The 15,130-nt window shown below is 39.4% G+C and overlaps 1 protein-coding gene across 1 annotated transcript in view; it reads right to left on the reverse strand.

Annotated features, from left to right (window-relative positions):
- The window catches only part of cngb1a (cyclic nucleotide gated channel subunit beta 1a), a 39,071-nt gene that overhangs the window by 21,706 nt on the left and 2,235 nt on the right, over positions 1-15,130 (reverse strand). The window contains exons 2-11 of the mRNA XM_061875658.1: positions 13,487-13,637; positions 11,779-11,822; positions 11,628-11,700; positions 11,534-11,558; positions 11,391-11,454; positions 11,205-11,317; positions 11,103-11,130; positions 9,383-9,415; positions 9,255-9,315; positions 9,149-9,173 (exon numbers count right to left, since the gene is read on the reverse strand). Of these exons, the coding sequence (XP_061731642.1) occupies positions 9,149-9,173; positions 9,255-9,315; positions 9,383-9,415; positions 11,103-11,130; positions 11,205-11,317; positions 11,391-11,454; positions 11,534-11,558; positions 11,628-11,700; positions 11,779-11,822; positions 13,487-13,621 (601 nt within the window). The 5' untranslated portion in view covers positions 13,622-13,637. The remainder of the gene's footprint in view (positions 1-9,148; positions 9,174-9,254; positions 9,316-9,382; positions 9,416-11,102; positions 11,131-11,204; positions 11,318-11,390; positions 11,455-11,533; positions 11,559-11,627; positions 11,701-11,778; positions 11,823-13,486; positions 13,638-15,130) is intronic.

Raw genomic sequence — 15,130 nt, forward strand, 5'->3', positions numbered from 1 at the left:
CAGCCTGTTTTCACGTCCGCTTTCCCACAATATAAACAGCGTGTCTGCCCAATGATGTTATAACTGTAGAATGATCGAGGGCGAGTTCTTGGTTTCTTATGTAAGTTTATTGTTAGGCAGTTTCATTAACGTCCTCCCAGCGCGGTAACAACACACAACAACAGCAGTCACGTTTTCGTCTACCGTAAAGCAGTTCGTCTGTCGTAAGCAGCAATGTTGTGACACTCTTAAACAGGACAATACTGCCATCTACTGTACATGCACCACAACACCTCCAGTCAATTTCAACCCTCTACTAATATCCTCCTCCATTTACATCCCATCCCCCCGGTTTGTAAATAACCTAATGTAAATAATCGAATGTATTTCTAATGTATATACTTGTTCTCATGCTATCTGAACTCACTATGTTCTCTGCTGGCTGTACATATCCTACTAAGTAAGACCTACACTGTTCCAACCAAAGCTCCTCATCCCACCCCCCGGATTGTAAATAATGTAAATAATTCAATGTACATACTATGATGATTAACTTGTGTGATGACTGTATTATGCTGATAGTATATATTTGTACCATGAATTGATTAACGTGGACCCCGACTTAAACAAATTGAAAAACGTATTGTGGTGTTACCATTTAGTGGTCAATTGTAGGAAATATGTACTGTACTGTGCAATCTACTAATAAAAGTTTCAATCAATCAATCATGCATATGTGACAATAACATCTACAGCTTTTAGAGAGTGCAATGCACAACTGCGCACACGACAGCTGTAAATATATTCCTCCCCTCTTAACCACGCCCCCAACCACGCCCCGCCCCCAACCCCACCCCCTGAAATCGGAGGTCAATCATATATAGTCAGTGTTTCGTTGTAATCCAATTTTGAAGCGATTACGCTAAGAAGGTGTTTTGACATCACATTTTTTTAGAAGGAATCTAGAAGGTTTTCATGTATCCGAGAATAGAAAAATTGCATTTTAATATTTGACGGATGGCAAACATTGACAGTTTTTTTGGGTGTAAAATATAGCATGTGTTGGGATTTAGTAACATCTCTTAAGCGTGCATTCGCAGTATTTTTTATTTATGTATGTAAATATGTGTGCATGTGCATGTTCAGTACAGGCCAAAAGTTTGGACACACCTTCTCATTCAATGCGTTTTTTCTATATTTTCATGACTATTTTCATTTTAGATTGTCACTGAAGGCATCAAAACTATGAATACATGCGGAGTTATGTACTTAAAGTCCTACTGAAATGAGATTTTCTTATTTAAACGGGGATAGCAGGTCCATTCTATGTGTCATACTTCATCATTTCGCGATATTGCCATATTTTTGCTGAAAGGATTTTGTAGAGAACATCCACGATAAAGTTCGCAACTTTTGGTCGCTAATAAAAAAGCCTTGCCTTTACCGGAAGTAGCAGACGATGTGCGCGTGACGTCACGGGTTGTAGGGCTCCTCACATCCTCACATTGTTTACAATCATGGCCACCAGCAGCGAGAGCGATTCGGACCGAGAAAGTGACGATTTCCCTATTAATTTGAGCGAGGATGAAAGATTCGTGGATGAGGAAAGTGAGAGTGAAGGACTAGAAAAAAAGAAAAAAAGAAAAAAAGACGAGCGCAGTGGGAGCGATTCAGACGTAGTAGACACATTAACTAGGATGATTCTGGAAAATCCCTTATCTGCTTATTGTGTTACTAGTGTTTTAGTGAGATTATATGGTCGTACCTGAAACTCTGAGGGGTGTGGTGACCGCCAGTGTCTCTGAGGGAAGCCGCGTTTATCGACGAGGCGAAGCGAAGGCAGCCATTGGGGCCGGGCTGAGATTTTTTTCCCCTCCCTCCTCCACGGTGGAAGCGTCCCACGTTCGGGGGCGGCCGATCGGCGGAGGCAAGAGAGTCCGCAGCTGCCTCTTTGACAGGTGCACGAGGAACGACACAAGCTCCGCTCATGTCTACGGTAAGAGCCGACTTATTACCACAATATTCTCACCGAAGCCTGCCGGTTGACATGTGGTAGGGAACCATGTTTGCTTGACCGCTCTGTTCCATACTAAAGCTTCACCTTTGGGAATGTAAACAAGGAAACACCGGCTGTGTTTGTGTTGCTAAAGGCTTAAAGGCGGCTGCAATACACCGTTTCCCACCTACATCTTTCTTCTTTGACCTCTTCATTATTAATTGAACAAGTTGCAAAAGATTCAGCAACGCAGATGTCCAGAATACTGTGTAATTATGCGATTAAAGCAGACGACTTATAGCTGGGATCGGGCCTGGAACAAAATGTCCGCTACAATTCGGGACGTCACGCGCACACGTCATCATACTGCGACGTTTTCAACAGGATACTTAGCGCGAAATTTAAAATTGCAATTTAGTAAACTAAAAAGGCCGTATTGGCATGTGTTGCAATGTTAATATTTCATCATTGATATATAAACTATCAGACTGTGTGGTCGGTAGTAGTGACTTTCAGTAGGACTTTAACAAAAATAGGTGAATTAACTGAAAACATGTTTTATATTCTAGTTTCTTTAATATAACCACCTTTTGCTCTGATTACTGCTTTGCTCACTTCTTGCATTCTCTTGATGAGTTTCAAGAGGTAGTCACCTGAAATGGTTTTCACTTCACGTGTCATAGTTTGGATGCCTTCGGTGAAAACTTACAAGGTAAATAGTCATGAAAATAAAGAAAACGCATTGAAATGAGAAGGTGTGGCCAAAATGTTGACTTATACTGTGAATATGCACATGCAAGCATTTATGCATATATACTGTATTGATGAATATAATGTAATCTTTCCATCTTTTCATTAAAAAAAATACATTTATGAAATAAATAAAGAAATAAAATGCATCGGTTCTAGTCCGAATAGGAGTTTTGGCAATGTTTGCTATTTATGTTTTAAATTTTAAATTAGTTATTGTGCACAATTTTTCTTAATTAAACTATTTGGCGACTTGTCCAGGGTGTATCGCGCCTTCCGCCCAATCGTAAATGAGAAAGGCGCCAGTGCCCCCCGTGACCCCAAAAGGGAATAAGCGGTAGAAAATGGACGGATGGATGAAATTATATATAGTAAAAAACAAAATAACAACATTTTGGACAAAAAAACGGACTAAAAAATAAAATATATTTTTATGCATTAATACATCATAATATCATTATTCTAATTAAATTCAAGTTTGAGTCAAAAAGTATAAAACTTCCATCCATCCATCCATTTTCTACCGCTTATTCCCTTTCGGGGTCGCGGGGGGCGCTGGCGCCTATCTCAGCTACAATCGGGCGGAAGGCGGGGTACACCCTGGACAAGTCGCCACCTCATCGCAGGGCCAACACAGATAGACAGACAACATTCACACTCACATTCACACACTAGGGCCAATTTAGTGTTGCCAATCAACCTATCCCCAGGTGCATGTCTTTGGAGGTGGGAGGGGCCTATCCCCAGGTGCATGTCTTTGGAAGTGGGAGGAAGCCGGAGTACCCGGAGGGAACCCACGCAGTCACGGGGAGAACATGCAAACTCCACACAGAAAGATCCCGAGCCTGGATTTGAACCCAGGACTGCAGGAACTTCGTATTGTGAGGCAGACGCACTAACCCCTCTTCCACCGTGAAGCCTAAGTATAAACTTGTTTCACACAAATAACAAAGGGTGAAAAAAAAGGTAATGGGTAAATAGAGACGTAATATCCGTAATAAACTAGTTCATTAATTTTTCTGAGGGAACTCTCCTGAAGGAATCAATAAAGTACTATCCATCCATCCATCCATCCATCCATCTATCTATATATCGCAGTTGGAATAAAATCTAGGTCATAATTAAAACAAAATACTTGTGTCATGAAGTATTTAAAAGAGACAAAACACAACTCCTGTCCAGTTACTTTGTTTTTTATTTCTAACTGTTCATTGAATATGTTGGGATGTTGTTGCCATGTTAGTCACTGTCCTGAGCCTCCTTTTCCTTTTATTTAAGGGGTTCTGCCGGACTTTCCCCCTGAAACAGAAGGAGAAGAGCAGCCCGGTTAGAGTCCGTCCTCATCAATGACAGCAACATCCGTCAATCATGACAAAAATATAGTTCATATTTGATTAACTTTTTTTGATTAATCAAATGTTTACATTGCTAACAGAGGTGGGTAGAGTAGCCAGAAATTGTACTCAAGTAAGAGTACTGTTACTTTAGAGGTTTATTGTTCAAGTAAAAGTAAGGAGTAGTCACCCAAATATTTACTTGAGTAAAAGTAAAAAGTATGTTGTGAAAAAACTACTCAAGTACTGAGTAACTGATGAGTAACCTGTTCGTTTAATGATGACGGCAACAAGTAATGCACAAAAACATAAAAATAGCAATGAACAAACTCACAGCCAGGAATATCTCTTAAGCAACTAAAACAATAATATATATTAAATAATATATATTTGGTTTTACATGGTATTGAAAAAAAAAATTGAAAATTAATTTTACCTTTGCAACCTTATTATACTATTGGCTAAGTTTTATATTCATTAATGTAAGTTTCTCAATACCCGACCTGTTTTTTGTACCTTTAAAAAAGTGTGCTGTGTTCCAAATTTAAGTTATTTACTGAGATTGAGTGAGCCTGTGGCTTTGCACTTTGTTTATTATATATATATATATATATATATATTGCATTCTATTTTAGTTACTTTACCGGCGCTGTTTTGTATGTTTTTTTATACCGTTTTGTACTGTTGTTGTACTTACTTTGATTGTTATTTTCAACTGTTTGTAGATGTTGCAATTTATAAATAAAGGTTTATAAAAAAATAAATAAAACAAAAAAAAATGTGCAGTCAATCATGTGACCGCGTGGCTCTGTTTGATTGGTGAAACAGAGTCAAACGTCACCGGTGACTGCATTTGATTGGTGAAACGGAGTCAAACGTCCCCAGTGACTGCATTTGATTGGTGAAACGGAGTCAAACGTCCCCAGTGACTGCATTTGATTGGTGAAACGGAGTCAAACGTCACCAGTGACTGCATTTGATTGGTGAAACGGAGTCAAACGTCCCCAGTGACTACATTTGATTGGTGAAACGCAGGCATGTGATGGATCCTACTTTGAAGGTCTGTCTGACCAACCAAAACAAACAAAGCGTGCATTAACAGATCGATAAAAATCAGTGGCGAGTAGCGAGCTGAATGTAGATAAATGGAGCGGAGTAAAAGTAGCGTTTCTTCTCTATAAATATATTCAAGTAAAAGTAAAAGTAGGTTGCCTTAAAACTACACTTAGAAGTACAATTGATCCCAAAAGTTACTCAAGTAGATGTAACGGAGTAAATGTAGCGCGTTACTAGTAAACCTCCACTCCCTGACGCCTTAAGAGTTCGCGCTGGCCATTGAGTTGACAGCTCGGGCTTTTAGCCCGATGTCTAGCGCTCTGGCACTCTAATTCAGACCATCCATGTTTGAGGACCGGGCGAGATCAGGTTTGTAACTGCTGAATACGCTCTCCTATGTTTAGTAGCCAATTGCGCATTAGCTGTCTACTAGTCTAATATATTGTTCACAAACTAGTTGCCAACCTTGCTTGTTAGCTGTTAAATAGTCTCACATGTTTATTAGCTATAAATGTTGGATTGATAGCTTGGGCTTTTAGCACGGTGACCTAGCTTCGAGAACTGAACGCGGGAACTGAACCACGGCAGTTACACAACCTTGCTTGTTAGCTGCTAACTGAGTGATTCTCTAACTGTGGTGTATGCGAGCGCCATCTAGTGCAGGAATGTCCAACTCATTTTTTATTAAGGGCCAGATCGCAATTACGGCTGCCCTTTAGAGGGCCACATTAACTGATGTGGCGGACTACGTGAAATGATGTGGCAGACCATGATAAAATATGTGGCAGACAACATTAAATGAAGTGACGGCCACATTAAATGATGTGGTAGACCACGATAAATGAACTGGCAGACAACATTTTTTGAAGTCGCAGACACAATTTTTTGATGTGGCGGACCACATTAAATTAAGTGGCAGACCATGATCAATGATGTGGCAGATAACATTAAATGAAGTGACGGCCACATTAACCGATGTGGCAGACCACAATAAATGAAGTGGTAGACAACTTTTTTTTTTGATGTGGCAGACCACCATTAATGAAGTGGAAGACAAATTTTTTTGATGTGTCAGACCACATTAAATTATGTGGCAGACCATGATAAATGAGTTGGCAGATAACATAAAATGAAGTGACGGCCACATTAAATAATGTGGCAGATCACAATAAATAATTGGCAGATCACAATAAATTAAGTGGCAGACAACATTTTTTGATGTGGCAGACCACAATTAATGATGTGGCAAACAAAATTATTTGAGGTGGCAGACCACGTTAAATTATGTGCCCGACCATGATAAATGATGTGACGGATACCATTAAATGAAGTGACAGCCACGTAAAATAATGTGGCAGATCACAATAAATGATTTGCAGATCACTATAAAAGAAGTGGCAGGTCACATTAAGTGAAGTAACAGACCACTTTAAACGATGTGGCAGACCACATTATATGACGTGGCAGACAAAAATTTTTGACAAGGCAGATACCATTTATGATTATGTGGCAGACCATGATAAATGATGTGGCAGATAACATTAAATGAAGTGACGACCACATTAAATGAAGTGACAGACCACGATAAATAATTGGCAGATCACTATAAATGACCTGGCAGGCCACATTAAATGATGTAGCGGACCACATTAAACGTTGTGGCAGACCACAATAAATGAAGTGGCAGACAACAATTTTTAATGTGGCAGACCACAATTAATGAAGCGACAGACAACATTTTTTGACGGGGCAGACCACATTAAATGATGTGGCAGACAATGACAAATGATGTGGCAGATAACATTAAATGAAGTGACGGCCACATTAAATGATGTGGCAGACCACAATCAATGATGTGGCAGATAACTTTAATTGATTTAGCAGACTACTTTAAATGATATGGCAGACCACAATCAATGTTGTGGCAGACAACATTAAATTATGTAAAATATTACATTCAATTATGTGGTAGATCACATTAAATGATGTACCAGACAAGATTAAATGATGTGGAAGACCACAATGAATGATGTGGCAGAGAGCAATTAATGAGGTGGCAGACAATATTGAATGATGTGGCAGACCCCTTTAAATGAGGTGGCAGACCCCTTTAAATGATGTTGCATACCACTTTAATTGAGTGGCAGACCACATTAAATGAAGTGACGGGCCACATTGAATGATGTGGCAGAAAACATTAAATGATGTGGAAGATTATATTAAATGAGGTGACACAACACGTTAAATGATGTGGCAGACTACAATAAATTATGTGGCAGACAACATTAAATGATGTGGCGGATTACATTAAATGATGTGGCACACCACTTTAAATGAAGTGGCAGACTACATTAAATGAGGTGGCACACCACGTTAAAAGAGGTGTGAGACTACATTAAATGAAGTGGCAGACCACATTAAATAAAGTGACGGGCCAAATAAATGAAGTAGCAGACTACATTAAATTAAGTGGCTGGCCACTTTAAATGAAGTGATGGGCCAAATAAATGATGTGGTACAGAACATTACATGATGTGGCAGATCACAGTAAATGATGTGGCACACCACATTAAATGAGGTGGCAGACTACATTAAATGAAGTGACGGGCCAAATAAATGATGTGGCAGATTACATTAAATGATGTGGCACACCACATTAAATGATGTGGCAGACTACATTAAATGATGTGGCGGACTACATTAAATGAAGTGACGGGCCAAATAAATGATGTGGCAGATTACATTAAATGATGTGGCACACCACATTAAATTATGTGGCAGACTACATTAAATGATGTGGCAGACTACATTAAATGATGTGGCAGACAACATTAAATGAAGTGACAGGGCAAATAAATGATGTGGCAGATTACATTAAATGATGTGGCACACCACATTAAATGATGTGGCAGACTACATTAAATGATGTGGCAGACAACATTAAATGAAGTGACAGGCCAAATAAATGATGTGGCAGATTACATTAACTGATGTGGCACACCACATTAAATGAAGTGGCAGACTACATTAAATGAAGTGGCTGACCACGTTAAATGAAGTGACGGGCCAAATAAATGATGTGGCAGATTACATTAAATGATGTGGCACACCACATTAAATGATGTGGCAGACTACATTAAATGATGTGGCAGACTACATTAAATGAAGTGACAGGCCAAATAAATGATGTGGCAGATTACATTAAATGATGTGGCACACCACATTAAATGAAGTGGCAGACTACATTAAATGAAGTGGCTGACCACGTTAAATGAAGTGACGGGCCAAATAAATGATGTGGCAGATTACATTAAATGATGTGGCACACCACATTAAATGATGTGGCAGACTACATTAAATGATGTGGCAGACTACATTAAATGAAGTGACGGGCCAAATAAATGACGTGGCAGATTACATTAAATGATGTGGCACACCACATTAAATGATGTGGCAGACTACATTAAATGATGTGGCAGACAACATTAAATGAAGTGACAGGCCAAATAAATGATGTGGCAGATTACATTAAATGATGTGGCACACCACATTAAATGATGTGGCAGACTACATTAAATGAAGTGGCTGACCACGTTAAATGAAGTGACTGGCCAAATAAATGAGGTGGCAGATTACATTAAACGAGGTGGCAGACCACATTAAATGAAGTGGCCACCGGGCCTATAGTTTGACACATGTGATCTAGTGGTACCAAAATAATCACTTGGCTAAAGTGTAGTGTTTTATTTTCCTATATTCAAACACAGTGTTACTGCTCAAACTGTGTGTAATGTTACAGTGGTGAAAAATAATGAACATATTTGTTAAATAAATCCCCTTCCTTGTTTTTAATGAATACTCAGGCCTACTACGCTACTGTTGTTTTTAAAATGTTGGTCAATACGGTGGCACTGTTTTCTAATAAGTAAGAGAAGTGGTATCCTAACATGTTTCGCCAGTTAAGTCGCTAACCATGCTTGCTCGCGGTACAACATGTTCACCGGTTATCTCGCCATGTTGATGTTTGACTTACTCTGGTGGACGCCGTCGTCTGCGTCCTGCGTGAACAGAGAGGACAGGAAGTGTGGCGTTGTCATCAAATAGAAAAAAACACCAAATGATACACATTTTGCCGCTACCTGCTTGTGAGTCGGCTGTGGCAAGATACGACCCAGGCCGCCCACGATCCATCCCATCATGCTGTCGAGAGGAGAGCGGGGATGGTTAGTGCCAATGATGACATCATCAATAGACGACACATACGTACTTTGATGGCGTCTCTGCCTCCTGCGGGGATGTCCTGTTATGTGATATCACAACGTGAATTTTGCGTCGATTTTGAAACGTGTTAAAGGCCTACTGAAAGCCACTACTAGCGACCACGCAGTCTGATAGTTTATATATCAATGATGAAATATTAACATTGCAACACATGCCAATACGGCCGCTTTAGTTTACTAAATTGCAATTTTAAATTTCCCGCAAAGTATCCTGTTGAAAACGTCGTGGAATGATGACGCTTATGATGCCACCGGTTGTAGCGGACATGTTCTTCCGGCACCGCTCACGGCTAAAAGTCATCTCTTTTCATCGCATAATTCCACAGTATTCTGGACATCTGTGTTGCTGCATCTTTTGCAATTTGTTCCATTAATAATGGAGACGTCAAAGAAGAAAGATGTAGGTGGGAAGCGGTGTATTGCAGCTGCCTTTAGCAACACAAACACAGCCGGCGTTTACTTGTTTACATTCCCGAAGGTAGAATAGAATAGAATAGAATGGACTTTATTGTCATTATATTTGTATATAACGAGATTAAAGACTCCAATTTAAGGTGCGGTACTGGGAACAAATATGGGGTGAAATAAATAACACAAGAGGTAATAAAGGAAAAAACTAACAATTGAAACAAACAGACTACTATCAAATAAAAATAATAAGCAATCCTGTACAATGTACAAAACACTATATAAATACAAAATACTGTACAATATACAGAACAAGACAAGAGTACCGAAGTAATAAATAACAGAGCGGTCAAGCGAACATGGTTCCCGACCACATGTCAACCGGCAAGTTCCGGTGCGAAAATTGTGGTAATAAGTCGGCTCTTAGGGAACAAATATGGGGTGAAATAAATAACACAAGGGGTAATAAAGGAAAAAACTAACAATTGAAATAAACAGACTACCATCCAATAAAAACAATAAGCAATCCTGTACAATATACAAAACACTATAGAAATACAAAATACTGTAAAATATACAAAACAAGACAAGAGTACCAAAGTAATAAATAACAGAGTGGTGAAGCGACCACATCTCAACCAGCAGGTTTGGGTGCGAAAATTGTGGTAATAAGTCGGCTCTTACCGTAGACATGAGCGGAGCTTGCGTCCTCCTGCACTTGCGGACTCCCTTACCTCCTCCCACCGGAGACACTGGCGGTCACCACACCCGTGGCCACACCCCTCCGACTTTCAGGTACAATATAATCTCACTAAAACACTAGTAACACAATAAGCAGATAAGGGATTTTCCAGAATTATCCTAGTAAATGTGTCTAATAACATCTGAATCGCTCCCACTGCCCTCATCTTTTCTTTTTTTTTCTAGTCCTTCGGTCTCACTATCCTCATCCACGAAACTTTCATTCTCGGTCAAATTAATGGGGAAATCGTCGCTTTCTTGGTCCGAATCGCTCTCGCTGCTGGTGGCCATGATTGTAAACAATGTGAGGATGTGAGGAGCCCTACAACCCGTGACGTCACGCGCAAATCGTCTGCTACTTCCGGTACAGGTAAGGCCTTTTTTATTAGCGACCAAAAGTGGTGAACTTTATCGTCGATGTTCTCTACTAAATCCTTTCAGCAAAAATATGGCAATATCGCAAAATGATCAAGTTTGAGACATAGAATGGACCTGCTATCCCCGTTTAAATAAGAAAATCTCATTTCAGTAGGCCTTTAAGTCATTTTGCAAACTTACTGCTGGGTGTCAGGGGGCGGGGCCGTGGCTGAGAGGCGGGGCCGACAAAAGACATGCGTATTAGAACATGACAGGTAACTTTATAATCAAGTCGTGTTTTACATTTGTCAGACGGAGCGGCTTCCGTCTTTTCCACGGCGGCCATCTTGGAGAGGGCGTGCACTTCCGGTTGAGGGACGACTTTCTCCACGCTGTCTTTGATCCACGACATCACCCTGTCACATGTTGTCGCTAGGTTAGCTTAGCTTAGCTCGTTTGCTCATCATTTTGACTGGCGACCGCACGCACCCCGGTGGGAGGGGCTTGTCGTCACTCTTGCCCTGCTGCTCCGACTCCGCCTCCTTCGGCTCGGCTGCACGAGAAAAAGGCGGGAAACATCGGAATCAGTGACTCGTCATCCAGAGATCTTAATCGAAGGCCGCCGGACTCACCTGCTGGTGCCGCACGTTGACACACCTGCGGAAAAAAAACATGACCACGTCACGTGACCTGAACGTAAGGAGAAGTGCATGATGGGAGAATCACCTCTCTGTCTTTGAGGTCGGGCTGAGGAACGACCTTGTCCATACTTTGACTGAGCCACCACATCACGCCTCTACTGGGGGCGGGAACAGATCACTATTTTCCAGCTCACTATTTGTCCGTTTGTGTTCTTTAAATGACTTCATCAGCTCACCTGCTGCCTGATGACTCCACTTCCTGGAAGCTCACCTTCTTCTCCTGACAAAACAAACTTTTATAAATTGTGCACAGGGAGAGTCGTTCACACACACACACACACGCACACACACACACACACACACGCACACACACACACACACACACACCCATCATACTTGCCAACCTTGAGACCTCCGAATTTGGGAGATTGGGGGGTGGCGCCGGTTAAGGGGGGAAGAGTATGTATATATATACATATATATATATATACACATATATATATATATATATATATATCACGGTGGAAGAGGGGTTAGTGCGTCTGCCTCACATTACGAAGGTCCTGCAGTCCTGGGTTCAATCCCGGGCTCAGGATCTTTCTGTGTGGACTTTGCATGTTCTCCCCGTGACTGCGTGGGTTCCCTCCGGATATTCCGGCTTCCCCCCACTTCCACCTGCGATTGCACCTGGGGATAGGTTGATTGGCAACACTAAATTGGCCCTAGTGTGTGAATGTGAGTGTGAATGTTGTCTGTCTATCTGTGTTGGCCCTGCGATGAGGGGGCGACTTGTCCAGGGTGTACACCGCCTTCCGCCCGATTGTAGCTGAGATAGGCGCCAGCGCCCCCCGGGACCCCAAAAGGGAATAAGCGGTAGAAAATGGATGGATGGATGGATATATATATATATATATATATATATATACTTAAATAAAATAAATATTTGACTTTCAGGAAATTCTAGCTATATATTTTTTTATTTTATTATATATCTATCTATCCATCTATCTATCTACACATATATATATATATATATATATATATATATATATGGATAGAAAATGTATCATGCTATATAGCGGTAGAAATGGATGGATGGATGGATGGATGGATGGATATATATATATGTATATATATACATATATATATATATATATATATACATATATACAGTATATAAATAAAATAAATGTTTGACTCTCAGGGAATTTTAGCTATATATTTTTTTCAATGTATTATTATCTATCTATCTATCTATCTATCTATCTATCTATATATATATATATATATATATATATATATACATATATACATATATACATATATATATATATATATATATATATATATATATATACATATATACATATATATATATATATATATATATATATATATATATATATAAAAAATAAATACTTGAATTTCAATGTTCATTTATTTACACATGTACACACACATAAAAGTCTGATCTACAAAATGTGAAATTATTTTTTCCAATCATTTTGGAACTTGCAAGCCTACTTCTTCTAAATCGTCGCCGCCATGTTTCTTCTTTGTTCTTCTTCTTCATCTCTGTTACGTTTTCCGACATTACTACTTGCTGTAATTTGAAGCAATGTTGTGTGTCAGTGTATTAACGTGCCGGCTGGAATAAACACGCTGAGAAATAGCTCCGTGCCTGCCTACTTTATGGGTTATAGATACATTTATGGATAACAGAGACGTATAAAATAGTCTCCTTTTCAGGTTGAAGAGGACGCTAAAGGCGGTGCCTTTAAGGCACGCCCCCAATATTGTTGGCCTAGAGGAAATTGGGAGAAATTCGGGAGAATGGTTGCCCGGGGAGATTTTCGGGAAGGGCACTGAAATTAGGGAGTCTCCCAGGAAAATCGGGAGGGTTGGCAAGTATGGCACCCATACTCTCACACAGGTGTGGCTGACCGTTACGTGGGATGGGCCAGCAACAGGGGGCGGAGCCGCAACAGGGGGCGGGGCAGGGGCCCAATCCTGCTCCTGGGGCGGCTGAGGCAGCAACCCGGGGGGTTGAGGAGCCATTTTCAGAAACCAGTTGATCATGGTGAAAGCTTTTATTCTGAAAGTCAATAAATACAAGCTTTATTGTGGGTGAGAAGGCGGAGCTTACATGTCTTCTATGTCATCTTTCAACATGTTGCCCATAGAATGCATATGTGTTTGGCATGTATTTGTGCACGCTGAATGGTATTTAGACCACGTCACATCCAATTAGTGATTGAACTCTTCATCGTAATCTTCTTCATCTTCACCTTAATCTCCTCTACACTTTTCTCTGAGCTTTAGCATGCTAGCAGCTGTCAGTCAGCTCTGTTATCATAACCACTTTTTTAATGTAGTCGTTGATGATAATGACCACAATACTAGCATGTCAAAGTTGTAAGTGACTAGGAAGACCATTGACTGTAAAGACCATTAGTATCAGTATATTAATGTAGTAGTTGACTGTAAATACAACTGTATTAGTCAATTAATGTAGTAGTTGACTATAAAGCCCCTTGTATCAGTATATTAATGTAGTAATTGACTGTAAATACCACTGTATCAGTATATTATTGTAGTATGTGACTATAAAGACCATTGCATCAGTATATTAATCTGGTGGTTGATTATAAATACCACTGTATTAGCAAATTAATGTAGTAGTTGACTATAAAGACCATTGTACAGAGGTGGGTAGAGTAACCAGAAATTGTACTCAAGTAAGAGTACTGTTATTTTAGAGATGTATTACTTAAGTAAAAGTAAGGAGTAGTCAACCAAATATTTACTTGAGTAAAAGTAAAAAGCATGTTGTGAAAAAACTACTCAAGTACTGAGTAACTGATGAGTAACCTGTTTGTTTAATGATGACGGCAACAAGTAATGCACAAAAACATAAAAATAGCAATGAACAAATTCAGAGCCAGGAATATCTCTTAAGCAACTAAAACAATAATATATATTGAATAATATATATTTGGTTTTACACTGTATTGAAAAAAAAAATTAAAATGAATTTTACCTTTGCAACCTTATTATACTATTGGCTGAGTTTTATATTCATAAATGTAAGTTTCTCAATACCCGACCTGTTTTTTGTGCCTTTAAAAAAGATTTAGAACTCTATATTAAAACACTCTACCTCTAACAACCAATAAGCTGTGAAAACAATGATGCTGTGTTCAAAATTTAAGTTATTTACTGAGATTGAGTGAGTTTATGGCTTTGCACTTTGTTTATTTTATATATATATTTTTTTGCATTTTACTTTAGTTACTTTGAATTTACAACACCCTGGCGCTGTTTTGTACGGTTTTTATACTGTTTTGTACTGTTTTATTTATACAGTTTTGTACTGTTTTTGTACTTACTTTGATTATTATTTTCAACTGTTTGTAAATGTTGAAATTTATAAATAAAGATGTATTTAAAAAAAAGTGTGCAGTTAATCATGTGACCGCCTGGCTCTGTTTGATTGGTGAAACAGAGTCAAACATCACCAGTGACTGGATTTGATTGGTGAAACAGAGTCAAACATCACCAGTGACTGGATTTGATTGGTGAAACGCG

Source organism: Nerophis ophidion, linkage group LG02, assembly GCF_033978795.1.
Source record: "Nerophis ophidion isolate RoL-2023_Sa linkage group LG02, RoL_Noph_v1.0, whole genome shotgun sequence".
Lineage (NCBI taxonomy): Eukaryota > Metazoa > Chordata > Actinopteri > Syngnathiformes > Syngnathidae > Nerophis > Nerophis ophidion.